Consider the following 27,510-nt stretch of genomic DNA (forward strand, 5'->3'; position numbering starts at 1 on the left):
AATGGACTTTAGTTAAATCTTAAAATTTTTAAGATTTTTCCTCAAAATCATGAAACAAAAAGTCAGATTTTGATTCTTTGGTGTTTCGTTCATTATAAAACTGACTCTGTTATTTCTGTTGTTTTCCCTTTTTTTCCCTATCAGTTTTCTAATAAAGTCGGCGCAGAGGGAAACCTGATCACGCAGTTTCAGGAGGAGTACCACCGGGTCCTCAAACTGCTGCAGAGCTTCAGCTTCTGCCCGGAGAACCTGCCGCAGCCGGCCGGAACCACGAAGAGGCCATTTGAGAAGAAAACGCTGGAGAAGCAAAGCACCAAGAAACAATCTCAAGGACTTGTGAGTTTACCCGACTTCTTTTGTTCTTAATAAATAACTCATAAGTACTGTGACCGCTAACGTTAAATGTTTTCCAGCCCAACTACGCCGTCCAGACGGATGAGCATCGCTCGGCTCTCCTGGCTGGCTACGCTCCTGAGAAACTTTACCAGGCGGAGAGGAACTTCAACGCCGCTCAGGATCTGGACATCTCGATTCAGGAGGGAGAACTGGTTGGTGTGATAAAGCAGCAGGACCCGATGGGCAGCAACAACCGCTGGATGATTGACAACGGAGGTAGATTGTTATATAAGCAACTCAAAATGAGGGGAACTTTTATACAAATTTCACATTTTGAATGTTTTTATGTTTCCATTAGGATCTCAACTGCTTCTAAAAGAAAAAACAGCCCAAGTGCTTAAAAAAAACAACCAGTTTGGGATTTTTTTGGAAATAATTTGATGGTTTAAAAACCTCTTGAATGTTAAGTCACATTCCACAGGCACTGAGCTGTTACTTAGCAACCCATACGGAACCCAGCCTGTAACCTGGCAACCCAAAGGAACCCAGCCCGTAACCTAGCAACGCGAGCTGAGTTCTGCTAGTTTTACTTGCTTTTTATTTTGCTACTTTATTTTATACACTTCGCAATGGCTGCTGGAAAAGACGAGTGTTTTATTGTTGACTTAACATTCAGAAACCATTTGCTGCCTTATGGTTGGTTCTTCTGCTTTTTCATTTTGGGCCACATCCAGATCATAAATGCCATGTTGCTGAAATGTTCTGTGCAAATAAACTTGATCTGTTTGCAGCCATTTTCTGGTGTGAGTGTAAATGTTGAATTAGGGGGCGTGGCCAGAAGCTTATTTGGATTTAAAGTGACAGGAGGCCCTAAAATAGCTCAAAATGTGCAATTATTTAAGAATAATTTTGTGCAAAATTAAATATATGGATACCTTTCCTAAGCTGTTCACCTTTAAGCTCATTCCGTTTTTATCTTTATTTTTGTTTCGCAGTCACCCAGGGTTTCATCTACAGCTCCTTCCTCAAACCGTACAACCCGCGCCGCAGCCACTCCAACGTTTCCATCGAGAGTCAGTCATCCAACGAGTCCGGCTACGGCGGCTCCTCCCCCGTTTTCTCCCGCCAGAACAGCAGCAGCACTTTAACCTTCAACCAGGACGCCGCCACCGTCAGCTACTCCGCGGCGCCGCAGAGCCACCCGTCGCCGCAGCCGTCGCTGGACTCCGCCTCGTCCCGCCGTGGCCAGGCGACCTCCAACCCCGACGCCGTCACCCAGAACTCCTCGTCCCGAAGTCAAGCAAGCCGCAGAGACCACGCCGACCCATCGCACAGGAGCGGCGGCGCTCACAGAGACTCGGAGCCGGCGCACCGGCACTCGGGTTCGCACAGAGACTCGTACGAGAGCAGGAACAGAGACACGTCGGATTACTCGGAGACGGACTCGTCGTCCTCTCAGATGAACAGCGGCAGGTCCAAACGACACGGACACACAGACAGGAGCTACAGCTCACAGCAGTGGGACGGAACCAGGAAGTCCGCTTACAGCCTGGACGAGTACGCCGAGCCGGAACCAGAACCAGAAAGTGAACCAGACAGTCATCAGGTACTGGAATTTATCTGGATTTCTCTCCTTGTTTTGTAAAATTACTCTCATCTCTTTTTCAGTTGTTTGGTAAAACTTTCAACATATTTTTATACAAAGTGTAAATTTGAATTTATTTTATTTATTACCAAATAAAGTTTGTCTCACATTTTGTTTTCAAACCCTTTAGTTTCAGGCAGCTTTAAATGTCTGAGCATTTTCACAGATTCCTCTAAAACTGAAGCTGGGTGAAAAAATAAAATAAAAAGTATACAAAAATTATAAATGACAGAAAATATTTTCAAAAAGTTGCCTTAATTTCAGTCATCCCATCTGTGAGTTCAATGAGGAGCATTAAGACTAAACTATAAGATTTTTGTTTAATTACAAAAATACAGTCATAATATTAGTAGGATAAAAATGATTTTACCAAACGAAATGAGGAAAAGCTTATTTTTTGTGTTTGAGTCCTGATAAATTTACCACTTTATTCCCCAAATATTATGAATTTTTTCTTTGTTAGTCTTGTATTACTGCCACTGTGTTCTTGTTAAAATGACTTTATTTATAACAATAAAATAATCGTAGCCTGACAAGTATCTTTTGTCGTAGAGTTGACCTGAACTCAAAGTCCAAATAAGCAGAAACTGTAAAGGAACGCTTGTGAAACAAGATGGCCGCCCTGTGTGCGCTGACATCACTCTGAACTACGGAAACCCAAAAGGTTCATTTGTGTAAAAAATTTTATTATATTAAATTTTCCAAAATGTTAATCTTTGCTCATCTTTTGTTAATCGATTTGTCGCCCAGCCATTGGAACAGCTTAGACTCAGACTGGATGGAGAGGCTCTGTGTCTGTTTGCAAATCTCACCACAGGTTCTTTAAATCTTAACTTTGACTAGGCCATTATAACACATGAAAGGTCTCCAACTCCTTTCCTTTACAGTCAGTGTTCTGCAACCTTCAGATTTGTCATTCATCTCTGATGTTTTCAGAAAAATAAATAATATCTCATAAATGCTGCTTTAGTACAGTCAATTTCATTAAATCCCAATTAAAATATGTTGAAATTTATGTTTGTAATGTGACAAAAACTAATTAAAAAATGCTCTTGTAAGAAATCACTCCTCAGGAATCTCTAACGTTAATAAATCTGCTGATAGTTGATGTAAAAGAACATTAAAATTACATTTTGTTTTTGTTTTTCAGATTTACTACGCGCTGTACTCCTTCAACGCCCGCTGCGCTAACGAGATGAGCATCTCCGCTAACGAGCGGCTGCGCATCCTGGAGTTCCAGGACCTGAACGGAAACGGCGAATGGTGGCTGGGGGAAGCCGACGGAGGAAGACGAGGATACGTGCCTTCCAACTACATCCGCAAGTCCGAGTACACATGAACGCGATCTTCCCTCGCCAAGGACACTGCGACCTTGAGAACGTCCCGAGCGAAAACGGAACAAAACGAGCATTTTGCTGTAACTTATTCTGAAACTGTTTTCCTGGGGTTTGATGTGGAGGACTAGTGCTGCAAAATCACACTCCTGTCAGTTTTATTCACATGTATTTATATACTTTTCTTTTTTTTTTAAGATGTTTTTTTTTTACGAACTAGAAGGAGCACTTTGTGCTGCAAAAACACAAAATTTTACCAAGTAATTTTGGTCTAGATTCTCGTTCACTTGAAATAAGAGAAACTGACTAAGCAAGATATAGAGGCTTGTTTTCAAAGTAAATAATTCCTTAATATTAATGAAAATGTATTTGTTCCATTGGCAGATAAATAAAATAATGTGAAAAATGTTTTATGAGAGAAATAGTCTGCCAATGGAACCGGTAAGGAATTATTTACTTAAAACAAGCCTTTAGGTTTTTCTTATTTCAAGATATTTGCAGTAGAAACTAACCAAGAATACTTGATAAGATTTAGTTTGTTTTGCAGCGCGACCTTCGGTTTCCAGATAAAAACCTCTGAATTTCCACATTCTCTGACGCCGAGGACAGCAGATGTTGACGTAAAACATCGGAGGACTGAAATGGGAATGTTCTGGGTTATTTTGGCGCCTCTGTTACAGTGCAGAAACATAAAATGATGACCTTTATTTGACCTCACGTTTGGGGTTTCTGCAGAACAATCAACGGCTTGGAGTGTTGTGTGGCGTTTAAGGAACCCTGTAAAGCTGAAGAGTTTGCAAACTGTGGTTTTGAACTCAGCTGCATCTTCCTGTAAGGAATGTCGCGATCTGATTAACGTGTACATTTTGGGCCAAATAAAGCTGTATATAGAGACTTATGGTTTGTAAAATGTTTGAGTAAAATACTGCTCAGATGAACAAGTTTGTGTCCTGACGTAAACTAACATTGTTGGGTAGATTTTGGGAAAACAGATTTTTCTTTGCAGAACCCAAACATCACAAATAACCAGATCTGGTTATTATTCAGTGATTTTTATTAGATTTTATCTAATAAAATGAGATTCTGTGTTCAATACCCAGAGTTCATGCACACTTTGGAAAAGTATTAAATTGGATCTCAGTGCACTGCAAAAACACAAATCTTACAAAGCATTTCCTTTCCTCGTCCAGCTCCACTCTTCCCTTTTTGTCCTTGTTTTAGTCAGTTTCTCTTCCAACTTGTCTAAAATTTTCTTGTCCTTAATTTTTTCTTCCTTCCACCTGTCCTGTTTCCAATCTATCATTACCTGCTTTCTAGTTACTTATTTAAGATGGTGCATAAATGCATTTCCCGGATTGCTAAATTAACTTGTGTTGGTTGTTTAAATCTGCATTGAGTTAAAAAGCAAAAGTTACTCCGTTTGCGATGAAAAACCTTTATTGCAGTCATGAATAAAAGCAAGCGTTTACTCTCAGCCCAGCTTTGAGTTACAGAAAACATCGTTACAAACTCACAAAGCTGAACCTGCCAGACAAAAATGTGACGTTTATTTCAGGAGGTTTGTTCTTCCTTTACATGATCAAACTTAAGCTTCTGTCAGGGTTTTTGTGCAGCTTTTGTTACTCACTAAACTTGCATATTATTTCTTTTCCATCTTAACTAAAGCGCAAACTTTAAGTCCACATCCTTAACTCTAAATCCCTTTTGTTCAACACGTACGTTAACCCGTTAGCAAACATAAATCCAGCCCTGCTTCAACATACTTAATCTCCTTTTTAAAAATAATCCCACATTATTAACCTTACAAACACTTAAAATAAAATCTATGCATTTTCTAGAGCGTTACTGGAGACGTTTGTTTTCACCGTGCTCTGGATGGCAGCTGCTGAGGAAGACGAGGAGGATTTCTTCTCCATGGATCTGAATGAAGTTGTGACGTTGGAAGTCTTTTTCTGGACCGTCTTCTTCCTCTTGACGTGAAGGACCTCCATGGCGTCCATGTTGATGCCTTTCTGGATCTCCTCGCTCGTCTCCAGCTGCTCTGCGGTTTCCTGCTGTTGCTGCTGTTGCTCCATCTGCTGCTGGTGGTGCAACTGAAAGGTGGAAACGGAGAGAAGGTTAAACGAAGCATTTATTGTCTTTTGCTTTTATCTTTAGCAGCGTTTCTCACCATCATCATATGCTGGTACTTTGCAATCGCCTCATCAGTGGTAACTCCCTCAGCTAGGCCCAGTTCTGCAGCCCGGCGGGCGAGCTCGGCCTTATGGGAGCCAGGAGGGGTCCAACCTACTCCTCTGATCCAATTCAGGTCAGACTTGTAGTTCACCTGGAGAAAAACAAAAAAAAACAAACATAATCTTTAATAGACACCTACCAATGTCTGTATACAATGGAAAGTATTTACACCCTTCAAACTTTTCACTCTTTGTTTCGTTGCAGCCATTTGCTAAAAAGTTAAAATTATTTCTCATGGATGCACACTAAGCATCCCAGCTGGACAGAAAAAAAAATAGAAATGTAGAAATTTTTACAAATTTACTGGAAAAGAAAAACTGGAAAATCACACGGTCAAATTGAAGGAAGTATCTTATAAGTCATGAAAATAATCCAGTATGTTTAGGAAAGTACTCAGGCAGTTTCAGGAAAGTACCCAGTGATTCCCAATAAAGTATTCTGTCTGGTTTAGGAAAGTATCTAATAATCTTCACGAACGTACTTGGTAAGTTTCATGAAAGTACCAATTAATCTCCAGGTTAGTTCCTGATCAGTTTCCGAAAAGTCCCTCTTGAGTTTCAGGTAAGTACGCAGTAAGTTTCAAGAAAACTCAGTAAGTTTCAAGAAAACTCAGTAAGTTTCAAGAAAACTCAGTAAGTTTCAAGAAAACTCAGTAAGTTTCAAGAAAACTCAGTAAGTTTCAAGAAAACTCAGTAAGTTTCAGGAAAACTCAGTAAGTTTCAGGAAAACTCAGTAAGTTTCAGGAAAGTATTCAGTCGGTTTTTGGCAAGTACTCAGGCAGTTTCAGGAATGTACCCTATAAATATCAGGAAGGTACCCGGTAAGTTTTGAGAAAGTTTCAAGAAAACCAACTCTAAGTTTCGAACCAGAGTCGTCTTTGTTATGAAACCTTTAGATCCAGTTTTAAACTCTGAGGAGTTTTAAAACTCAGGCGTCTTACATCGCTCTGCAGCTTGTAGGCCTGCTTGGCGTGCTTGACGGTGAGCTGCTCGGGGTCACAGGTGTAGTCGTGGAGTTTGCGGCGGTAGGTGACGTCGCTGGCCTGGGCCTGACTCTTCTTAGCCAGCAGGAACTCGGGCTGGTCCGTCCGGATGTTGTAGCGGCCGCGCTCCTCTTTGGACTGACGCTTGTACTCCAAGTTGCTCTGAAGCTTGCTGGCAGCCAGGGAGTGGACCATCTTTGGGTCGTCCTCCACGCAGCGCAGCCCCACCTGCTGGCCCTTCTGCTTCAGGTGGGACTCCTTGTAATGGAACTGAGAGCAAAAGTTAATTAAATTTAAATTAGACTTCAAGATATTCTACTGTATAACAAGGAACACGCAAGTAATTTTTGATCGGATGATTATATTTAGAAGACACATTGCATGAAAAACTGCATGCTGATGATGACGACCATTGGTGTTAGCTGTTAAGCTATCAACATAATGCGCTAAATGTTATATGAATGTGTGATACATAAAAGAAAAACGGACACAGTGCATTACTACTAACTCTGAACACCGCAACTACTAGATAACAAGGTCAGCAAAATGTTTTAATTAAAAAAAAAATAGTGAGAGCGAGGGAAGTAGGTCCGCTATGCTAGCTTGACTTTGACAACCTTAACATGTAGATGTGCTGTGGAATTTGGTGTGTTTTGAATCAGTTAAAAAATGTTAAAAAATGCGACCTACACACCAACTCTCTAACAGATCGTCAGCAGAGCAGCAGTTAACATTAGCAAATCAACCACAGCTGTGTTAGCTTAGCTAATAGCAGCAGAAGCTAATCTCCCACAGCGATCACCAATTAATAATCCCAAAAATAAAAATCAATTATAAAAACATAAAACTGTAACGGACTGAGTGTTCTGTTCTTTGTTTGGAAAATGTTTGAGTATTAAATCCTGAAACATACAGTGGGGTTGTTGTCAGTTGCTATAGCAACGGGTCTTTGTGCAGCACAGCCGACACAAATAACAAGGAAATGGTTCTTTTGAGTTATTTTTCGCTTTACTGCGCTAAATTAATAATACCAACAACCCCAGGTTCCATTTAGTTGAGGTAGTCGTTCTACTGTAGTATCACGACTTTGGACGGCAAGTAAAAGAACCGTCTTTTTGCCCTCCGGCGTTGTGCGCATGAGGGAAGTTTCCAGATGTAAATAATTGCATGCAACGTGTCCATAACTTCCGGACCAAACCTACATCGCTGGCGATGTCTCTGGAGGCCTTGGCTGTTTGGAAGGGGATCGCATCCAGCCGCAAGTCATAGCCTGACGTCTTCACCTGCTCTCCAGAGGCCTTGTAAACTTTCTTTACAGTGGAAACAGAAGAAAAGTCTTAGAGTAGGGCGATAAAGGGGAATTATCTGCAAATATTTACTTCACTAAAAGTGTCTTACATCGCTGATCTGCTGAGCGTTGATCTTCGCTCTGATGAAGTCGGGATCGTCTGGGTGTAAGGTGAATTTATGCATCTCGTCGTTCTTTCCAGACTTGTACAGTCTCTGCAATCCACAATAAGACACATAAGCAGCTAAAGGAACAATTCAAATATATATTTAATGCGTAATTATTCTTTCTACCTCGCTGCACTGCTGGTAGCTGGTCTTAGCGTGGACGATGTCAGGAGAGTCGGCCACTGATGTAAACTTGATTCTGTCCGGCAGCTGGCGATATTTCTTCTGCAGGAGGAAAAATAAAATCACATCACAAGGTTTTAATTCGTTTGATTTGTTATTTTTCTTTCCTCCTCCATCTTATTCATTTGAATAATGTTTTATTTTTAACCTTTTTTTTTGTTTTTTTGCTTTATTGTGAAACGTTTTCAGTGGAAATTGCTACATAAATAAGTGAAGTTTAATTGTGTAGTAGATTTCAGATCAAATAATGAAACAACCAATAAAAATTAGATTTTGTCAAAATAGTCAAGCAAATACACACACAAATATATTGATCAATGTTGAAGTTATTATAAATCAAATGCAGTTTTAAACAGGTTTGATTTATAGGAACTCATCAGTGTTTTGGCTGTTTTGCAGTTTTCTGGAAGTTTGTTCGCAGAACCTGAGAGCTGCTTCTTTTGGTTCTGTTTATTTTTATAAATAAACTAAATATTATGTGACTGAAGCAAGAAAATACAAACAATTAAATGTTTCCTTAAGTATTTAAAATTATTTTATTATGCCTTTTCATGAAAATATTGGTGAAAATCTCATTTGAAACACAATAAAATGAGTACAATTATTATTTTCTACTCTTCATAGTATTAAAATCCAGACTTAATACACATCAATTATTGAACTTTATATAAATTTCTTTTTGTTTTAAGTTACTTTTACTGCATTATTTAGCTTCGTTGTTTGTTCTGTGTGTACATTTTGTTTTTAATTGCTTGTCTTAAACTAAAATTAATTATTATTATTATTATTATTATTATTAGAGACAGATTATTTTCTAATTTATTTATTTTTTACTCACGTCACTTATGAGTTCTCCTGCCTTCTTCGCCGCCTCCAGCTGCGGCGTTCCCACTCCGTCCCAGGCCACTCCTTTCATAAAACTCAGGTCGGATTTGTATTGTTTCTATGCATGAAACGGTAAAACACACATAAATCAAGTTGTGTGTCAGCGTAACATCATCTTCCCTCGTCTTTATTCCTCACCTCACTCTGCAGGTCGTAAGCCTTTTTGGCCCATTTCACCTTCATGTCGTCAGGAAGCACCGTGTATTCGTGCAGCTTTGTCCTGTAGTCCTGATCGCTGGCCAGCGCCTGCGCGTTTTTAGCCGCCACCAGGTGGATCATATCCGTGGTCAGGTGGTACCGGCCGCTGGCGGACAGCGCATCCCGGCGGTACTCCTGGTTGCTGGCCAGCCGGCCGGCCTGCAGGCAGTGCAGCAGGTGGGGGTCGTCTGTGACGCTCCTGACTCCGATGTGCTTCCCCTTCTCCAGCAGGTGGTTGTGCTTATATTGGTACTGCAGAGACACGAGTCGGGTTGATTTCCTGGGCCTGCTTCATTACCCGGTTAGCTCATGCACTTAATCTAAAAGGTTTAATGTGTTTCTGTTGCATAATGCAGATGAATCACGCCACCTATTTTGACCAGTACTGCGTTCCGGCAGTGCAAAGTCGCAAACGTGAGTGAAAAAGATGAGCGACGAGTCAGCGAAATGTCAGAGCCATTACCAAAAAAAAAAAAAAGTTAAGTTCTGAGATTGAAAAGTCAAACATGTCCTTGAAAAATACTCAGAAATTTTGAGAATAATCTCTGAAACTTTCAAGAAAAAAACAAGATAATTCCTGAGCTCCAAGTCAAAATCTTACAAGAAATATTATTAAAAACTTTGAGATTAATTCTGGAGAAGTTCATAAAGTCGAACATTTTGACCTTTCCAAATTAATGAGACATTTCAGAGACTTATCTTAACATATGTGAGTGTTTTTCTAGCAAATCTTCAATATTTTAAATTCAGAACTCTAGAAAATTCTGAAACTTATTTTTAAAAAAAATTCTAACAAATTTTTAATTTCCTTGTTTATTCTAGAAAATCTCTGAGTTTTTTTTGTAAACATTTCCTCTTCCTTTCCTCTTCTGTCCATAATAACCATAATGTGCTGTTGTAAATCGCAGAGCTAGCGTGTGATTAATCTAGTTGATATTTTTTAATCGATATGCAGCCCTAGAGTTTAATCTGCAGCTGAGTCGCTCCTCCTGTTCTGCTCACGTCGCTGGCGATGCCTGTGGAGCTCTTGGCGGCCTGGAAGGGGATGTCCTGCATGGTGAGCTTGTAGCCTTGAGCTCGCAGCGTGTGCCAGGACTCTCTGTACTTTACCTACAGCAAATGTAGCACACAGAGAAAAAATGAAACGTCTTGGATCGTCATTTTATTTCGGTGAGCAGCTTAAATTGTCGTACCTCGCTGAAGTTGGAGGCGTTAATCTTTGCCTGTGTAATCTCAGGTCGCTCAGTTGTAATAGTGTAGCTGTGCTGGTCGTTTATACCCTTTTCTTTGTACAGACGCTGAGAAAAAGAGAAAGAAAAAAAGTAAAAAATGATGTTGCGTATTATAAAATCTACAGAAGACATAGTAAAAGTATCATTAGAGTTCCTGACTCACTTCATTTGTGATTTGTCCGCTGAGTTTAGCGTGGATGATATCTGGGGAGTCGGCAACTGAAGTGTGCCTGAATTTGTACGGCTGCTGTCGGTACTTTGTCTGCGACAGAAAACCGACATTTTATTACCTCTCTGAGCAAATCATTTAAATTCTTCCCAAATGAATGTAAATATTAATATTTAAAAATCTGTAGGCTTTCTTGTGGACACGGCTGGGAAAAATGATTTTTCTGTGAAAACACGAAATGCAGTTTTTGAAAGAAAATGGATTTTTGCTCAAATGATTTAGTTTATTACTGGTGACGATGAGCAGCTCAAATAATCTTTGAAAAGGAGGCTTCATGGATGCAGAGCGGGAGCAAAGTAGAGGGAGAAATTTGATATTTAATTCTGTTTGACGATAAAAGATAAAAATGAGGAGACATCCACCTGGGAAGATTGTTTTCCACAGAATGAAATAGATAAAAATCAAAGAAGACATCTTACATCACTGATGAGGTCAGTGGCTCTCTTGGACTCCTCAATCTGCAGAGCTCCGGTTGCGATCCAGGCGGCGCCTCGCAGGTAGTTCAGGTCAGAGCGATACATTCTCTGTGGACAGACACTTTTCTTTAATTTTACACACAGGGGAAACTTTTACATGTCTAATTCAACATTTTGCTTCCTTACAGGAAACATGAAAGAATGCAGGTCCAGTCAGAAGTTTACATACCCCTATCAGGAGCCTGGATGTCATATTTATCTTTGAGCTTTTCTTTCTCCGTGGTGAAATTTAATCATAAAAATTAAATAAGTGGAACATATTCTTGTTTTTTGAGTACATCTGACTCAAAATTTTGGATTGATCTAAAATTTTTGACTTTCAATGAAATGGCGTAAGTAATAATAATGGAATAATAATAAATGGAGATTAATATCAGAAATTTTCAAGGATAAAATGTGGACAAAGTTTGAAAAGTCAAAACTTGCTAGAATTTTTCCAAAACTTTTGACTTTTGAATATTTCCAATTTTTTTCTAGAATCTCAGAATTTTATAGTTTTTTCCAAGCATTTATTATTATTATTTTTCAAACTCTAAAATTTCCAAGTTTTTTCTTAAAAATTTCTGATATTAATCTCAAGATTTAAGAGTTTCTTCTGGCATTTTTGACTTTTCAAACTCAGAAATTTCCATGATTTTAAATGTATAATATTAATCTCAAAATTTCTGATTTTTTTAAAGCAACTTTTCAACTTTCCATATTTTTCTTAGACAATTTCAGAATTTGATTTCAAACTTTTAGGGTTTTTTTCTTGCAGTTTTTGACTTTTCAAACTCACAAATTTCCACATTCTTTCTTGAAAAATTCTGAAATGAATGAAAACATTTCTAATATTTTTTTCTTGCAATTTTTCTCTTACTTTTCAAAGTCAGAGATTTTCAAGTTCTTACCTTGAAAATTTCTGACATTAATCTAAAACTGTCAAATTTTTTTAGGCAGAAATTCACGGCTCCTTGTTTCTATCTGGACTGGCCCTGATACGCTGCTGTAGATTAGCACCTACGAACTACGAGCAGCTGAGATTTTTTCGGTAGTTGCTGTTACTTATCAGTGTAATTTTTTCCACAACCAATTTAAACCATTTCTGATAAAGACGACTGGTCCAGTAGCTTTGAGTAAAGTTTGTCGTTGGTGCTGAAGCTGGAGGAGGAGTTTCTGACGTTCGTCTCACCTCGCTCTGCAGTTCGTACGCTCTCTTAGCGGCCTGCACCTTCATGTCATCGGGCAGCGATGTGTAGTGATGCAGCGACAGCCTGTAGTCGTGATCGCTGACCAGAGACTGCGCCTTTTTAGCATGAGCAACCTCAACCATATCCATGGGCAGGTGGAATTTCGAGAGCTGATTTGCTGACTCCTTCTTATACTTAATCTAAATTCAAAACGGAATTCATAAATGTAATTTCTAATTGCTTATTTCTAGGTAAACGTCAGGGCATAAGCACTCACATCACTCTGTAGCTTGCTGGCGTGAACCGAATGCGCAATGTTCAAGTCGTCCTGCAGCCCCTTCAGTCCAATCATCTTCCCTTTGGTCTTCTCAAATTCTTCTCTGTATTTTACCTGAAATCAATCAGTTTGTGTGTCACACAAATTATTTCCACAGTAAAACTTTCTGTGTGTGATTAAACTTAATTGTAGTTAATGTAACATATTCTTGTTTTTGAGTACATCTAACTCAATCTTTTGGATTGATCTGAAATTTTTGAGTATTGATTAAATGAAATAAGCAATAATAATTTCTGAGTTTGAAAGTCAAAAATTTGCTGGATTTTTTCCCCCCAATGGTTAAAAAAAACTTCTGACTTTTGAAAGTTTTCTATTTATTTTCTGAAAATTTTTAGGTTAATCTAAAAAATGTTTAGGTTTTTTTTTCTAGTAAGTTTTTCACTTTTCTCATTCAGAAGTTTCCAAGTTTTTTCTTGAAATTTTCAGATTGATTTCAAACCTTTATAGTTTTTCTAGCAATTTTTTGACTTTTCAAACTCAGAAATTCCAATGTTTTTTTCTTGAAAATTTCTGATACTAATGTCAAAATTTCAAAAACATTTTCAAGCAAATTTTCAACTTTTCAAACTCAGAAATTTCCAATTTTTTTTTTTTGAAAGTTTCTTAGATTAATCTCAAAATTTCAGATTTTTTTTTCAAGTAAATCTTTAACTTTTAAAATTCAGACATTTCCATGTTTTTCTTAGAAAATTTCAGAGATTGATTAAAAAATGTTTTTTTTCTGGCAACTTTTCTGCCTTTTCAAACTCAGAAATTTCCACATTTCTTTTGAGAATTTCTGACATTGATCTCAATTTTTTTTATTTTTTTCAAGCAAATTTTAAACTTTTCAAACTTGGAAACTTCCAGGTTCTTTTCTTGAAAATGTTTCGATTTCAAACTTTTTGAGTTTTTCTAGCAATTTTGTGACTTTTCAAACTCAGAAATTTCCAAGTTTCTGATACTAATCTCAAAATTTAAGATTTTTTTCCTAGCAAATTTTCAAGTTTTCAAACTCCTTCTTGAACATTTAATATTGGGTGTCACACCAATGATTTCCAGAGTAAGACTGTCTGTGTGTGGTTGAACTGGGTCTCACGTCACTGAGGATGTCTGCAGACGCTTTGGCGGACTGGAAAGGAATCGCGTCCAGACGCAGCTTGTAGCCGCTGTCGCGTAACTTCGTCCAGGATTCCTTGTATTGACTCTAAAAGTGTAAATGTATGACGAGAAACCAACTCATGGAAACATAAGAATGAGATCAATAAGCAGACTGAAAAACAAAGCTTTACCTCACTGATGTTTCTGGCATTGATTCTTGCTTGCACCAACTCTGGCAGCTCTTCACTCGCTGTGTAATTGTGTTTTATGTTTTCTCCCTTCTCTCTGTACAATCTCTGCAAAACAAAAAAACAGGACGACGAACATTAGTGCAGGAAACCAGATTTCAGTCTGCATGAGTGTTGAAACTACAAAATGAATCATTTGTGTGGTTATTTGTGGTGAGAGAGGATAATATTACATTTACCTCAACAGCACTTGACATCATCTATGAAATATATGTATTATATTTATTTAAAATAATGTAGATAATTTTTTGTTTTATATTTTAAAAAATTGAAAAATAGGAACCAAAAATTCTGATCATAAATTTAAGATTAAAAAATATTATTTTTGCATATTTCCCCAGCTTCTCTACAGCGCCCCCTGGCGGTCCCAGATTTCATAATTATGAAGTAAATGTATTATTATATTTATTTTAAATAATTTTAATAATATTTTTTTATTTAGGTTTTGTATCTAAAAAATTGAAAAACAGGATAGAAAACTTATGATGAAAATTTAAGATTAAAAATATTATTTTACATGTTTTTTCCCCATCTTCTGCACATCGCCCCCTGGTGGTCCCCACTTTGAAATACTTCTTTAGTTTAACTACATAATTAGTCTTTAGTTAAATATGTGGTTGGTTAACTAAATATTCAGCTTGATCATTAAATATTTAGTTGAAATTGTGACATTTATAAATGAAATATGAAATTCTTTTTCTTTTAATGCAGGGCCAAATAAAGCAAATTGACTGTGTAATTTTACAAATGGCATTCTGTAGAACTCTTCTTTTTATATAGTGTATATAAATATCCGGATTTGACTGTAAAGACCTATAATACTGATATTTGTTGTTGCTAAACTTACATCAACAGCCAGTTTGTTGCTGAGTTTGGCCTGTTTCATCTCTGGAGTGTCTTCAACGCTGGTGAACTTCAGAGAGCTCACATCCTGACGGTACTTTTTCTGCAGAAAAAGAAAACAATTTAAGGCAAAGCATAAAACTGGAAGTGCACAAATGTCATATGACCAGTAGAGGGCGCACTCATCCCAATCTGAAAAACTGCAAATATTAAAAAAACGATCACACAGCCTATGTTGCTGTTATATCAACATAAATGAAACTGTTTTTTATAATAATAGTAATCTTTTAAATTTTGTTCTGGGTGTCATTTCAGCATATCATGTTGGTAATCATGACAGGAGTGACCTTTAAATCAATCCCCCTGTAACAAGGCTATAAATAGAGGACTGTTGCTCAAGTCTGCTCTATAAAAAACTTCTGCAGGTACTTATTGGGTGTTTTTATTTAAAAGGACTAAACGACCAAGAAGGATAATCTGATTAACAATATTTATTGAAGGTTGTTGAGGATAAAATCTGCAGTTTTTCTCCATTTTTAGAGTTTTGGTCTATCAAGTTTAAGTTATTTTTTTCAGCCCACGTTTAATCTCTGATATATAATCTATTTTGAGATTACCTCACTGGCCAGATCTGAAGCTTTCTTCGCCTGCTGAACGTCCAGAGACTTTGAGGCCTCCCAGCCGACACCTTTCATCCAGTTCAGGTCCGATCTGTACTGTTTCTAAACACAATTAAAACAAACAATCAGATAAATTATTGCAGATTTAAATGAAAGGTTAATTGATTGTTTTCGGAGGAGGCTTACATCACTCTGTAAATCGTAAGCCTTCTTAGCCCAGGCCACGTTGATGTCCGTCGGCAGGGTGGTGTATTCATGGAGGAACGTCCTGTATTTCGTATCGGTGGCCAGGTCTTGAGCCTTCTTCGCATGGCTGATGTTCAGCATATCCAGAGACACGCTGTGGGGAAGGTTGACGTTTAAAATCCTGGCACTACACTGACCTTTTGCCCTTGAGGTCATTCTCTTTTAAAAAAGATTAATTCATTCACGAGCTTCGCCAGGGTGACGACCCACAGCTGGCCGTCTTGGACAATAAGTCTTTTGTGGATATCAAGGCCTGTGGCTGTGTGACCTTAATATATGGTCCATTCATTAAAGGTTTTTAATGAGGATTAAGAATATTTCTATACATCGGGTCAGGATATATTAGACTTAGAAAGTTGCTAGCATTGCAAATATACAACATTTACAACCTTAATGGTAATATAATCCTCAATTCAGATGAAAAATCCATCAGAAAATGTTTTTCATATGTAAAATAAACACTGTTTATAGTAGGACCAGACAATAAATCAATAACAATACATACTGCGATAGACACAAAATCAACATTAATAGATAATATGTCTGACAGAATATTCAATAATTTCACTGAACTCTGTTTCAGAACCACACAGCATAACTCTCTCACTCTTTGGTCACCTAGCAACCCATTCACTCTTTGGTCACCTAGCAACAACCTTCTGAGTAACTGACACAGCAGCAGTTTAACGTTTTGACTCATAACTGCTTAAAAATAAATAGCAACATAGGGTTAAAACTGTAGGTAAAACAGGAAAAGCAGTTTGGCTGCATTTCAGATATTTAAAACTAAAAAACTGATCAATAATTATTGATCTTGACTGATATGAAATGCTTGTATCCTGATATGTTTTTCAGCCATTCCGATCTGCCCTATCTCAGAGTGGTGTATATTTTTCACATTTCAACAACAAAAAAACCTTTAAATTAATTATTAATAAAAAGCTGCTGAAAAGTTTTAGTTTATAGATGTACAACTGGATTATTTCACTTTTTATGCTTCCTTCTCAACAGATTTGTTACGGTATGTCATGTTACATAACAAAACTTGGCTTTTTAACTGTACACTTTTTACATAAACTGTATTTTAACGCAAATACTCTTGAAGAGTACAAAGATTAAGGCAAAATTATCTCTGCAATGGTTGAGCCACTCAATGATAAATTACTCCTAATGTTTAAATTAGATATTCAGCAAAAGAAATGTGATTTAATTAGAATAACTAGTAAATGTATGACGAAATGATGGTTAATCCAGGGGACTTACTTGTATTTAGTCTTACTGTCCTCGTAGTTCTTCTTGTAGTGGAGATCGCTCTGCAGTTTGGTGGCCAGAGCGGAGTGAGCCATCTGAGAGTCGTCACTGACAGATTTAATCCCGATCACTTTACCTTTGCTTTTCTCGTACTCCTGCTTGTATTTAACCTGAAACAGGACAGGAATTTAACAGATTTTCAGTCAGACTCAGACATGTTAAAATGTCTTTAATCAGGAGGGCACAGCAAGTATTTTTAGAGTTGTTTGCACCACTATTAAAATGTCTCACATCGCTAGCCAGGTCTTGCTTAGCCTTTGCTGTAAGTATCGACAGAGAGTCCAAACGAAGCTCAAAGCCCTTTTCCCTCTGCTTCTCCCACTGGCTCTTGTACACTTTCTATAAAAAGACAGAAATTGAGCATCAGATGCACTTGCAATCAAACCTCAAACAGAAAAACCGGTTAAGGATGTTCAACCTGGTATGGTTAGTGTACTATTGTTCCATTTTCTCTATTTTGGAAATGATGTACTTATTTCCTTTTTTAGGCAGTAACTCATCATTTTGGTTTATTATATTTTTTGTGTGATGAAATTAAAGTGAAATACAGGTAAACATTTGCTCAGTCTCCTCCCAAAAAATAATGGTAATTTATTTATTTTTTGCCTAAATTATCTTTTGGCAAAAAAGAGGTGGTATTTTTTTTGTTGCCAAAAATCAGTTTAACTAAGGCTACTATTTTAGGAAGGGGACAATATACTTACAAATAATTACAAAATACTTTAATGTATTGCAAACATTTATTTACAAGAGTGTATTTTGGCTATATTAAGTGCAAAAAGATGATGTCTGTGTGAAACATGCAACTTTACTTTGGAGTAAAACTTTTTTCTCATTAAAAATTGCATAAGTGGAATAAATGCAACCCTGGATAATTTAAATGACAAAATGCAAAGTTTCTCCCAGAAAACCTGATAAGTCCGGTGGTTGGGCGCTAAGCCATTCATCCAGCGGCCCGTCGTGTTTTTGAGTTAAAAAATGTTTTAAGTTAACAGGAAATTTTAAAATCTCACTTAATTATTTGTTATTGAAAGATTAATATCTGAACAACAATAATAAAGTCTTTAAAAAAATCTAAGATTTAACAAAGACTTTAAAAAATAAGCGATGCTAAGCTTGGTGGCTCGCCAGGCTTATGATACACTGGAGGTAACCCTGCAAAATGTAATATCTGTTTTCGTTTCACATTTGGTGAACTGGTCATGTGTTTATGATTTTATGACATAAGGAACTGCCTTGTTGCACATTCAGCAACAAGGCAGTTCAATTATTCAATCAAGTAATCTTGATTGATTAATTGACGGATTAAACCCTTTTGTAAACTGTGAAACAGAGAGTGGGGAAAACAAGAATTTCATCTCACCCCGCTGAGCATGTCGGCGTTTGCTTTTGCTTGTCTGAACAGCGGCTCGTCTTTTGTCATGGTGTACTGGTGAATTGTCTGTTCTGTGTTTGCTTTGTACGCCAGCTGTAAAATCACAGAGATGAATATTACAGAAATAAACTCCATGATGATGGAAGAGTCTGTGTGTGAGACCTTACATCGCTCTGCAGCTCCTGACTCTTCTTGGCGTGTTTGATGGACAGATCATCTGCTATATGGGTGAAGCTCATTTTGTCGGCCTTCTGACGGTATTTGGCCTGTGGAAACAGAATATATCATCAATGAACAGAACCTCCAAAAGGATTTGCACCACTTTAATATCTAATAAAATAGACTTGCATCACTGAGCAGCTCTCCGGCTTTCTTGGCCTGAGTTATGTTGAGGCATCCCTCAGTCTCCCAGCCGACGCCCTTCATCCAGTTCAGGTCAGAACGGTACTGGTTCTGCAGGAAGACAATAATCTCATTGAGCAGGTTAGGATAGCAAATTGTTCTTAGATAATGAGATTTTAGTCTGGTTAGTTCTGCTTAAAGAATGAGCTGTTTTAGGGCCTTAAAATCCAAATAAGCTCCTCTTGGCCACGCCACTCAACGTTTACACTTGTACATGAAAATGGCAGCAAACTGATGCGCATTTACACAACCATACATCTTTAAAAAGAAGAAGAACAACAACCAGTGGAAAACAATCAATTCTATTCTATTCTGTTCTACACAGTGGTAAACCCAGCTGACCAATTGTGCTTGGGTTGCTAGGTGACGCCTTGGGTTCTGCTGTGGTTGCTAGGTAACAGCACATTTGACTTAGCATTAGGGAGCTTTTTGAAAAACTGACACCAATAAACATTAACATATTGCCAGGTATGTTGCAATAAGCAATAAATCAATAAATCAATTAATCGCATGTTATAACATGACAAACTCAATAATTTTCATTTTCATTTCCATTATTTATTATTTTTCTATTTTTTTTCTCTCTTTCTACCAAAAATTAGATAATAAAAGTCTGGATTCTGGTTATGTTCCCCTTAACTAGCCTCAGTTTAATTCTTTTTGTTTCTGTTGTTTCTGTTGTTTTGCTGAGTTATTTTGAATATTTAAAGTCTCTTCCAATTCCAGTGTTAAATACTCATTAAGACTTAAACTTTACTGATCTTTAAAAGGATGTGCTTGCAGTATTATGCCATTACCATTATATTACTTGAAAATGGTCTCAAAACAACAATATTGTCGTTTATCGCAATAATTGCCGAAAAAAAACGGTTGGTTGTTTTTTTAAGCAGTTGAACTATTTTTTAGAAGCAGTAGAAACCCAAACGTACGTACAAAAATGTGCAAAATGTGAGTTTTGCATAATAGATCCCCTTTGAATAAACCTTCAGCTACAAACACTGCTGAATCTCACCTCGCTCTGCAGGGAGTAGGCCTTTTTGGCCTGCTGGACCTTGATGTCGTCGGACATGATGGTGTAGTCGTGAAGTTTTGTTCGGTAGTCCAGGTCGCTGGCGAGGGCCTGAGCCTTCTTGGCGTGGCTCAGGTTGATCATGTCCAGAGGAAGGCTGTACTGCGCTTGGCTCTCCTTGGAGCCTTTCTTGTACTCAATCTAAAGAAGCAATAATAATAAAATAATTCAATATGGAGCACAACTCGTATGGTAGGGGTAAGTAGCATTACCTGTGAACTTTTGCTGATTAAATTGGGATGTTTTTCATTGGTGGTTGACTATACAACAAACAAATGAATAGATTTTTTTTTTTAAACAAGAATTAGATACACACTATTATTATGTAAATATAATTTTGATTCTCCTTCCAAACTGTACAAATATACTGAACAATTTTTAATTATCTACAATTAATTGAACTAGGTGGGGTGAGCATTTATTGTATCGTTTATTGTGTAATATTTCTCATCATAAGAATTTTGATTTATTGTTGTAAACATTAAATTTCTAAACGTTAATGATGCTTTAAACCCCCCAAAAGTGTACATATTGCCTGGACTGTTAATTTTACTATTTTGTCTACTTTCTTCATTAATGAGCGTATCAATAAATATTAGTGAAATGGGATTAAATGTAGTTACTATGTGCAATTTAGTGATACAAATCACACTTCTTTATGTGACTGGTATCCTAAGGAAGCATATTACAAATGATTTCAATAGTAGTATTTGCTTGTATATTTATCACAATAGTACCACAAAATATTGTCATAAAGCTTTAAGTCCTTATCATCCGCTCCTAATTTGAACCACATTCATTAAAACATTGCACTGCTTACTGTTAAAGTTTTATCTGGTCAACTCTTTGTACAATATCCACACACCTTTACAACCAACGAGTTTCTCCTCTGTTTTCTAATTTTGAAATTAAGCAATATTGAGACATATCCATTCTGTTCAAACCATAAAGTTATTCAAATGTCTTTCAAAAAACTTTTTTATACAATGTTTATTTAAATTTATTTTTTGTTTGGTGACATTGTGCAGCACTTTGACTATCTTTTGGTGTTTTCAAATGTGATCTAGAAATACATTTGACATTGACATTAACAGAAGACTGTTAACTAAACACATGTAATAACTGTATATGTATTATATTTATTCTGAAACCTTCGAGGTAATTTCACTCACATCGCTGCTCATCTTGGCCACTTGCAGAGAGTGCAGAGTCTTGGAGTCGCTCATATTCACCCAACCTGCCTTCTCCTTGTTTTTCATGTAGTACTCTTTGTATTTAATCTAAAACACATGGTAATCTCCTTTAATTTGGTTCAGAGGCTATTAAAGTAGATTAATACCACTTGGATTTTTCTTTTTGTTGCTTAGATATCAGCAGTTTCACTCCTTTTCACTTACGTCACTGGCTAGGTCTCTGGAAGCTTTGGCAGCTCTCACGCTCAGATCGTCCACGCCAGTTTCACAAGCTTTGGACTTTGTCTTCTCCCACTCCTCTTTGTATTTAATCTAAAATTAATTTGTAAATTTAAAGAGAGAAGATGGGATTTTGCATGAAAACAAGTGTGTTAGTACATGCTTGTGCTTGCGAAACAGTGCAAACTTACATCGCTGCACAAAGCTGTGCTGGCTTTGGCGTGCTGGATTTGGGGCAGATCCTGAGATAAAGTGTACTGGTGCTTCGTCTTTTCATAGCCTGCTTTATAATTTAACTGTGGGGGCAAATGAGATTTGTGTTCACACAAATCCAAAGTGAATTCAGTGCTCATACATGCAACTTGTTAGAAAATGAATAAAAGTGCTCATGAGTCCTTGTTTACTTACGTTGCTGACAAGCTGAGCATTTTTCCTGGCTAAAATAAGCTCAGGTGTGTCGGTCGCAGACTTGTACTTGACCTGGTCAATGTGCTGCTTGTAGTTTTTCTGTAATATTTAAAAATATTTATATATCAGTAGCATAAAGCCAACCGAATGAAGCCTTTGTAGTAATATTATGATTAAAAAGCTTCCTATAAATTTCATTTCAAAATGACCAAAATGTCCATCAGTTATTTAAATTATAATTCTACACAGTGAATTGCGATATGGATTTCATTATTTGGATATTGCACAAACTAATAAATATACAAATAGAAGTAAAAATTGCATCATTGTGATATGCTCAGAAAAATAAATTGAGCAATAAAATTTGTACTCCACAATCCCCGTTCACCACCATTTAAAAAAAGTCACATTAATTAAGAATAATAGATTAAAAAAAACAAAACAACACCTTAGGCACAAATTATGGTACAAGTTCAATTTTCCGAGTTGAAAATTTATATTTTAGTGGGTTTTTTGGTGTTTATTTTCCTAGTTTTAAAATACCACCACACTATCTGCATATTTGTGTAAATCATAGTTTATAATCTCTGGTACATTTACTGACCCAATCAAGTACTACATTTCTAAATAACAGCAAAATTGATACTTTTAAACATTGCATTTGTGTTAAAAACAAAAAATACATATACAACATAAAAGAACTCATCTAAATACTGAGCAATGTAAAAACATCAATGTTTTTCAAAAATTCAGATTTTAAATCTTACAGATAATGAAATAAAGAATTAAGTTTGGAAACGCCAACAGTTTTCCACTCAGTTTTTCTATGCAGCTTTTCCAGAAATCAAGACTACGCCAAACTTTTCAAAACTGCGTAGGACTCCTGGGATAAATTGGAGTTTGAACTAATTTGAGAGGACTCACATCTTTCAGTGGGTCCAACTTCCTCTGGCTTTGGTAACCTGGTGTAAGAGTGGCTGGGTAGTTATATTCACCCTGCTCCTGCTCCTGGCCTTGTTTATAAGAAATCTGAAACAAAAAAATAATATTATTGTGCATTAGCACAGAAACCAAAGATTTATAAAACATCAGAGCAAATACCATGATCTTTACAAATACACAACAGTATTTTGTTGCTGTCTTTTGTTTCAGTACCATGAATGTAAAAGGTGCTATAAATGATTGTAATCCTCATTCTTTAGAAAGTGCAATACAAATGCAGGCCATTTAGCGTCACTTAATCTCGTGCTACAATATGCAGATGCTTTTCTACGCTGATGAAGGTGAAATGTTCACATTGGCTTTAACAGGAGAGAAGTCTGATCTACTTACTTTATGATTGATCTAACATTTAACCATTGGACGACTCTTGCAGACTCTGCACACAGAATTTAACTTTCAAATTAAGATTGTAGGATGATGATTCAATAAGGAAAAATTATAAAAATGAGGCCTTTTTCGCTGATACCAAGGAAAAGGTAACTTTGCCCTTTTTCTGTGGCAGTGTTTCCTTACCTTATATGTTAAATGGGTGGATCATTAGCAAAACATATATTTAATACATCTAACATGATTTGAAGTTTTTGAAAAATATTATTTATTGTTTGGCAAAAACCCACTGAGTGATAGCATATTTAAAGATCTGCTTTTAAACTTCAAAGATATTTTTAAAGATTGATAAAGAACTGTCATTCTGTAGATGTAATTTCAAGGTGTTTAATAAGTCATGACTTACATCACTTGCCAACTTGCTTGCTTTCATGGCGTGCAAAGTCTTCTTATCATACCCTGAGTCTTCATAGTGGCCCTTCAGATCGCTGGTGTACTTTTCTTTATACTTGTTCTGTTGAGGTTCATTAAAAAATAAATGGGAATCATTAAAACAACAACTTAAAACTATGTATGTGTAACAGGGTTTTATTTGAACAATGTTATAGATGTGAAGTTTGTCAAAATTCATTTATTTATTCTTTGAATTTATTTTGTTTTGTCAAGAAGTTGTTTCTCCAGACTTGTTGGTGTTTTAAGGCAGGGGTGGGCAATTAATTTCTTCAGGGGGCCGCATGAAAAATCTGAAATATGTTGGAGGGCCGATCCAGCAATGACTCAAATTTAATCTTTACTCATTATTCATTTTCTCATACCTCTTGTTGTAATAAAATATTTAAATCATATTCTTTTGTTAAGAAGAATATTCAGTAAATATTAATCAAAATTAACAATTTGTGGTTTGGCTGAAGTGAGAATTAACAAATTAATAGTTTAAAAAAATATCGTCATCACATCTGAATTTATTTTTAACTTTTTAATCTTTCCACAATTGAAATGGTGTGTGTTATATTAATCAACTGATCAACTGCATATATGAACAATAAATGGTTTTAAGTGTTGGAAAAAGCCTGACGAACCTGCAGTGCTGCAACTTGAAGGACTAACACAAAAGTACCTCCAATCAGATGCAAATGAATGGGAAAACAAGTACCACAAAGTACTTTAAATACAGCAGAAACTTAAAGAGGTAACACACATGGCGACACCACGACATGTTGGACGGGGGGGCGGGGGGAGACACCACAAAAAAACAGGACATTTCCTCACTTTCTGAAAATATCCCATTATCTACACTGCAAATGAAGGGAGAAGACACCATTTGCATTTCACTCTCATCAGCTTTGAAGTCTTGAAATTGCCTTGAAAACTTTTACCATGGATGAGAACCTCTGGAGCTGATCTGCTGCTGGGGTGGCTTGCTTCAGTGTTGGCAGATGAGTGAGATTATTAGCATTGATTTGGCTTGGCAGAAGCTGCAACTTCCTACAGAAGGCTTTGACTGCACTGTACATTTCATACACAAAAAGACCCTTGTCTGCAGTTTGACATTTAGTTCATTCATCTGAGCAGTCACATCAACAGTAAAACCAAGATCTGCCAGCCAGTCTGTCTCTGCAAGCTGAGGGATGCCGTGCCCCTTCCTCACAGATAACTCCTGAATCTCCTCTCTCAGGTCCCAGAAGCTTTTCAGCACTTTTCCCAGACTGAGCCACCTGACTGCTGTATGGTAGCTTAGGTCCTGGTGATCAGTCTCAGTTTCCTCTGAAAGTGAAACAAACTGTCTATGAGTCAGTGCCCTTGCACGACATCAACCACATGATTCATTTTTAACACAACAATTCTTGATGCATAATACAATGAAACAAAATTAATTTCTGCTCAGGGTTCTTTTCTGCCAGTTTATCCTGGATTCTCTTAAATAAACCAACTTTTTTTCCTGTGAGATTTGGACACCCATCTGTTGTCACGCCCACCAGTTTGTCCCAGTTCAGACCCAAGCTTTCCAGACACGCATTTACCTCTACTAAGAGCTCACTCCCTGTTGTTGTTCCTTTCATTGACCGCATGCCTGCCAGCTCCTCCGTGATGCTGAATTCTGCATTGATCCCGCGCGAAGATGAGCAGCTGGGCAGTGTTCCGTATGTCACAGCTCTCATCCAAAGCCAGGGAAAAATACCGGTACTCAAAATCATTCACGCTGTCTTTCAGTTGCAGCACCAGGTTCGTCGCGATGTCCTCAATCCTTCTCGTTACGTTTGCGGCGGGAGAGGGAGATGTTCTCAAAAGCGTCTTTTTTCTCAGGACATATTAGCACTGCTTAATATACTCTCCGTCAGAGAAAGGTTTGCTCTTCCTAGCAATCTTGTGGGATATGACAAAACTTGCCTTGACTGCAGCTCCTCTAAATGCCAGGCGTTTTGTAAAAAGTGTTTGTTGAGCTTGCAACTTGGCTACGAGTACAGACGACTCAGTGACGTGCTCTTTCTCTGAAAAGTTCTTGTATCTCTTCTGTGTTTGGTCACGTAGTGACGGTGGATATTATATTCCTTTAACACAGCCACCTGCGCACCACAAACTAAACACACGGCCTTGCCTTTGACTTCAATAAAGAAATATTTCGCTGTCAATGCCTTCTTAAAAATGCAGAATTCGGAATCAACTTTTCATTTTTTACCGTGAGATTACATATTGTGGGGATCGTTTATACGGCTGCTAGCATCACCTGTTGCTGTGCGTTAGCATTTACATACCTGCATTCAAAAACGTTGCGTCAAGCCCTTTCAAAATAAAAGACAGCTGTGTCGCATGCACACGAAAATACGGTGTTTTGTTTTGACTGGGGGGACGCGGGCCGGACAGGCATGCCCAACGGGCCATATCTGGCCCGCGGGCCTTAAAATGCCCAGGTCTGTTTTAAGGTCTGTTAGCTGCTCTTGACAGTTGGTGGTTACTATAGCAACCTGTAACTGACAGCTCCTCCCTCTTTTTTATGTTGCCGTCGGTAACTGTGGCATGTATTAGGATCAGCTCTCTGTATTCCTTACAAAAATTATATTTTAGCATATATGTTTTAGACAAATTATACGAGTAATTTTGCTATGTTTTGTTTTAACTGTTATCATTATTAATTTGGTCCATTTTAGTTGTTTAATTTTTAAAATGTCAACTGCTGCCAACTGCTCATTGTGAGCTATTGCTATAGCTAATGGTGTATATAGAAGGGTGACATATGTATTATTAATAATTAGCCTCCATGGAGAAAACGCCGATAAATAAAGGTGTGGGTCTTTGTTTATATCTCTTTTTAGACTTACATCACTGGTGAATTGAGCGATTTTGGCAGAATTTTTAAACTGTGGAGTCTCACAGAAGTTAATGCTGTGGCCTTTGGTGTTCTCCAAGTCTTTCTTGTACTCCACCTGCAAAAAATAAATATCCATGTTTCAACATTTTGTTTTATTTTTAAGTTGATGAGATGCTAAAGAATCTTTTGGTGCTGGATACTAAATATATCTATGACATGGGTTTAATCTTAGAGGTAGCAAAAATAACAATGACAGCATTCAGTTCTATGAATGGCTCAGCCTGACAGCATGTTTACTGCGGTCAGGACAGATGCCTCAGGATGAAGCAGAGTATAAAAAGGTTTGATGGGATGTCTTGTGGCCTTGGATGAAAGCTGCAGCCTTATAACAAAGGCATGTCAACAATGCAAGAAATGTGCATTTCATATTTGTTGGAAACTGACACATTAAACCTGATACTTGACTCATGCACAATCACAATTTCTTACAATTGAGGGGGACGATGGGAGTCATTCCCCTGAGGCAATAGCTGCGTTTCCATTGACTAAATAACTGCGCAATCTGACATTTCGAAAATAAATTTGCTTAATGGAAACATGGCAGTCAAAAAAAAATAATTAAATAGAATTAAAGTTAAATGAGATTTAGTTGATTTATCTAGAAATAATTCAAAAATTAAAACTTTTCAGACAATATTTCATTATCTTAAATTAGTGCAGTTATTTAATAGAATCTAATAATTGAGTAACATTCTGGTCCACGCTCCATACCAGTTGGTGGCGGTAATGCACCATTTTCGTTGTTTGCCAACCGCCAAAAAACATCAAGAAAGAAAAAGAAGAAGAAAAGTATTCACTTGGGATTTTAATTGCGGTACTCACTTAATAAAAACACAGCAATTGCAAAATTGTGTTTTTTCAATATTAGTGGAACTTTAAAAAAGTTTTGCAAACATTTATAAAAGAAACACTGCTTAATTAGCCCTTACAGAAAACCAAAACAAGCTTGTTGGATGAAAGCTTTGCAGAATAACTTACCTCACTGACAATCTTGTTAATTTTCCGTGCATTCTTCAATGTCAGATTGTCATCAGAGGTCAGACTATGGAAGTGGGACGTCCCCTTCATCTTGTTCAGGTCCTTCTTGTATTTTAGCTGCAGAGG

General features: G+C 37.2%; 2 protein-coding genes across 6 annotated transcripts in view; one reads left to right on the forward strand and one right to left on the reverse strand.

Annotated features, from left to right (window-relative positions):
* LOC122822894 (dynamin binding protein) overlaps positions 1-4,253 on the forward strand; it is a 57,399-nt gene extending 53,146 nt beyond the window's left edge. For all 4 annotated transcript variants that reach the window (XM_044101963.1, XM_044101962.1, XM_044101964.1 and 1 more), the window contains 4 exons: positions 145-336; positions 414-612; positions 1,332-1,942; positions 3,132-4,253. In XM_044101963.1, the coding sequence (XP_043957898.1) occupies positions 145-336; positions 414-612; positions 1,332-1,942; positions 3,132-3,320 (1,191 nt within the window). In that variant the 3' untranslated portion in view covers positions 3,321-4,253. The remainder of the gene's footprint in view (positions 1-144; positions 337-413; positions 613-1,331; positions 1,943-3,131) is intronic.
* A 480-nt stretch (positions 4,254-4,733) lies between these two features.
* LOC122822893 (nebulin-related anchoring protein) overlaps positions 4,734-27,510 on the reverse strand; it is a 30,609-nt gene continuing 7,832 nt past the window's right edge. For both annotated transcript variants that reach the window (XM_044101961.1, XM_044101960.1), the window contains 33 exons: positions 27,385-27,501; positions 26,357-26,461; positions 23,446-23,553; positions 22,635-22,739; positions 21,711-21,809; positions 21,494-21,598; positions 21,288-21,395; positions 21,063-21,170; positions 19,834-20,031; positions 18,768-18,872; positions 18,587-18,685; positions 18,408-18,512; positions 17,276-17,383; positions 16,997-17,154; positions 15,674-15,827; positions 15,485-15,589; positions 14,872-14,970; positions 13,968-14,072; positions 13,775-13,882; positions 12,637-12,750; positions 12,362-12,559; positions 11,134-11,238; positions 10,649-10,747; positions 10,447-10,551; positions 10,256-10,363; positions 9,194-9,505; positions 9,009-9,113; positions 8,114-8,212; positions 7,931-8,035; positions 7,735-7,842; positions 6,491-6,802; positions 5,486-5,641; positions 4,734-5,408 (listed from right to left, as the gene is read on the reverse strand). In XM_044101961.1, the coding sequence (XP_043957896.1) occupies positions 5,139-5,408; positions 5,486-5,641; positions 6,491-6,802; positions 7,735-7,842; positions 7,931-8,035; positions 8,114-8,212; positions 9,009-9,113; positions 9,194-9,505; positions 10,256-10,363; positions 10,447-10,551; positions 10,649-10,747; positions 11,134-11,238; positions 12,362-12,559; positions 12,637-12,750; positions 13,775-13,882; positions 13,968-14,072; positions 14,872-14,970; positions 15,485-15,589; positions 15,674-15,827; positions 16,997-17,154; positions 17,276-17,383; positions 18,408-18,512; positions 18,587-18,685; positions 18,768-18,872; positions 19,834-20,031; positions 21,063-21,170; positions 21,288-21,395; positions 21,494-21,598; positions 21,711-21,809; positions 22,635-22,739; positions 23,446-23,553; positions 26,357-26,461; positions 27,385-27,501 (4,395 nt within the window). In that variant the 3' untranslated portion in view covers positions 4,734-5,138. The remainder of the gene's footprint in view (positions 5,409-5,485; positions 5,642-6,490; positions 6,803-7,734; positions 7,843-7,930; positions 8,036-8,113; positions 8,213-9,008; positions 9,114-9,193; positions 9,506-10,255; positions 10,364-10,446; positions 10,552-10,648; positions 10,748-11,133; positions 11,239-12,361; positions 12,560-12,636; positions 12,751-13,774; positions 13,883-13,967; positions 14,073-14,871; positions 14,971-15,484; positions 15,590-15,673; positions 15,828-16,996; positions 17,155-17,275; positions 17,384-18,407; positions 18,513-18,586; positions 18,686-18,767; positions 18,873-19,833; positions 20,032-21,062; positions 21,171-21,287; positions 21,396-21,493; positions 21,599-21,710; positions 21,810-22,634; positions 22,740-23,445; positions 23,554-26,356; positions 26,462-27,384; positions 27,502-27,510) is intronic.

The sequence above is a fragment of the Gambusia affinis genome, linkage group LG20 (genome assembly GCF_019740435.1).
Source record: "Gambusia affinis linkage group LG20, SWU_Gaff_1.0, whole genome shotgun sequence".
Taxonomy (NCBI): Eukaryota; Metazoa; Chordata; class Actinopteri; order Cyprinodontiformes; family Poeciliidae; genus Gambusia; species Gambusia affinis.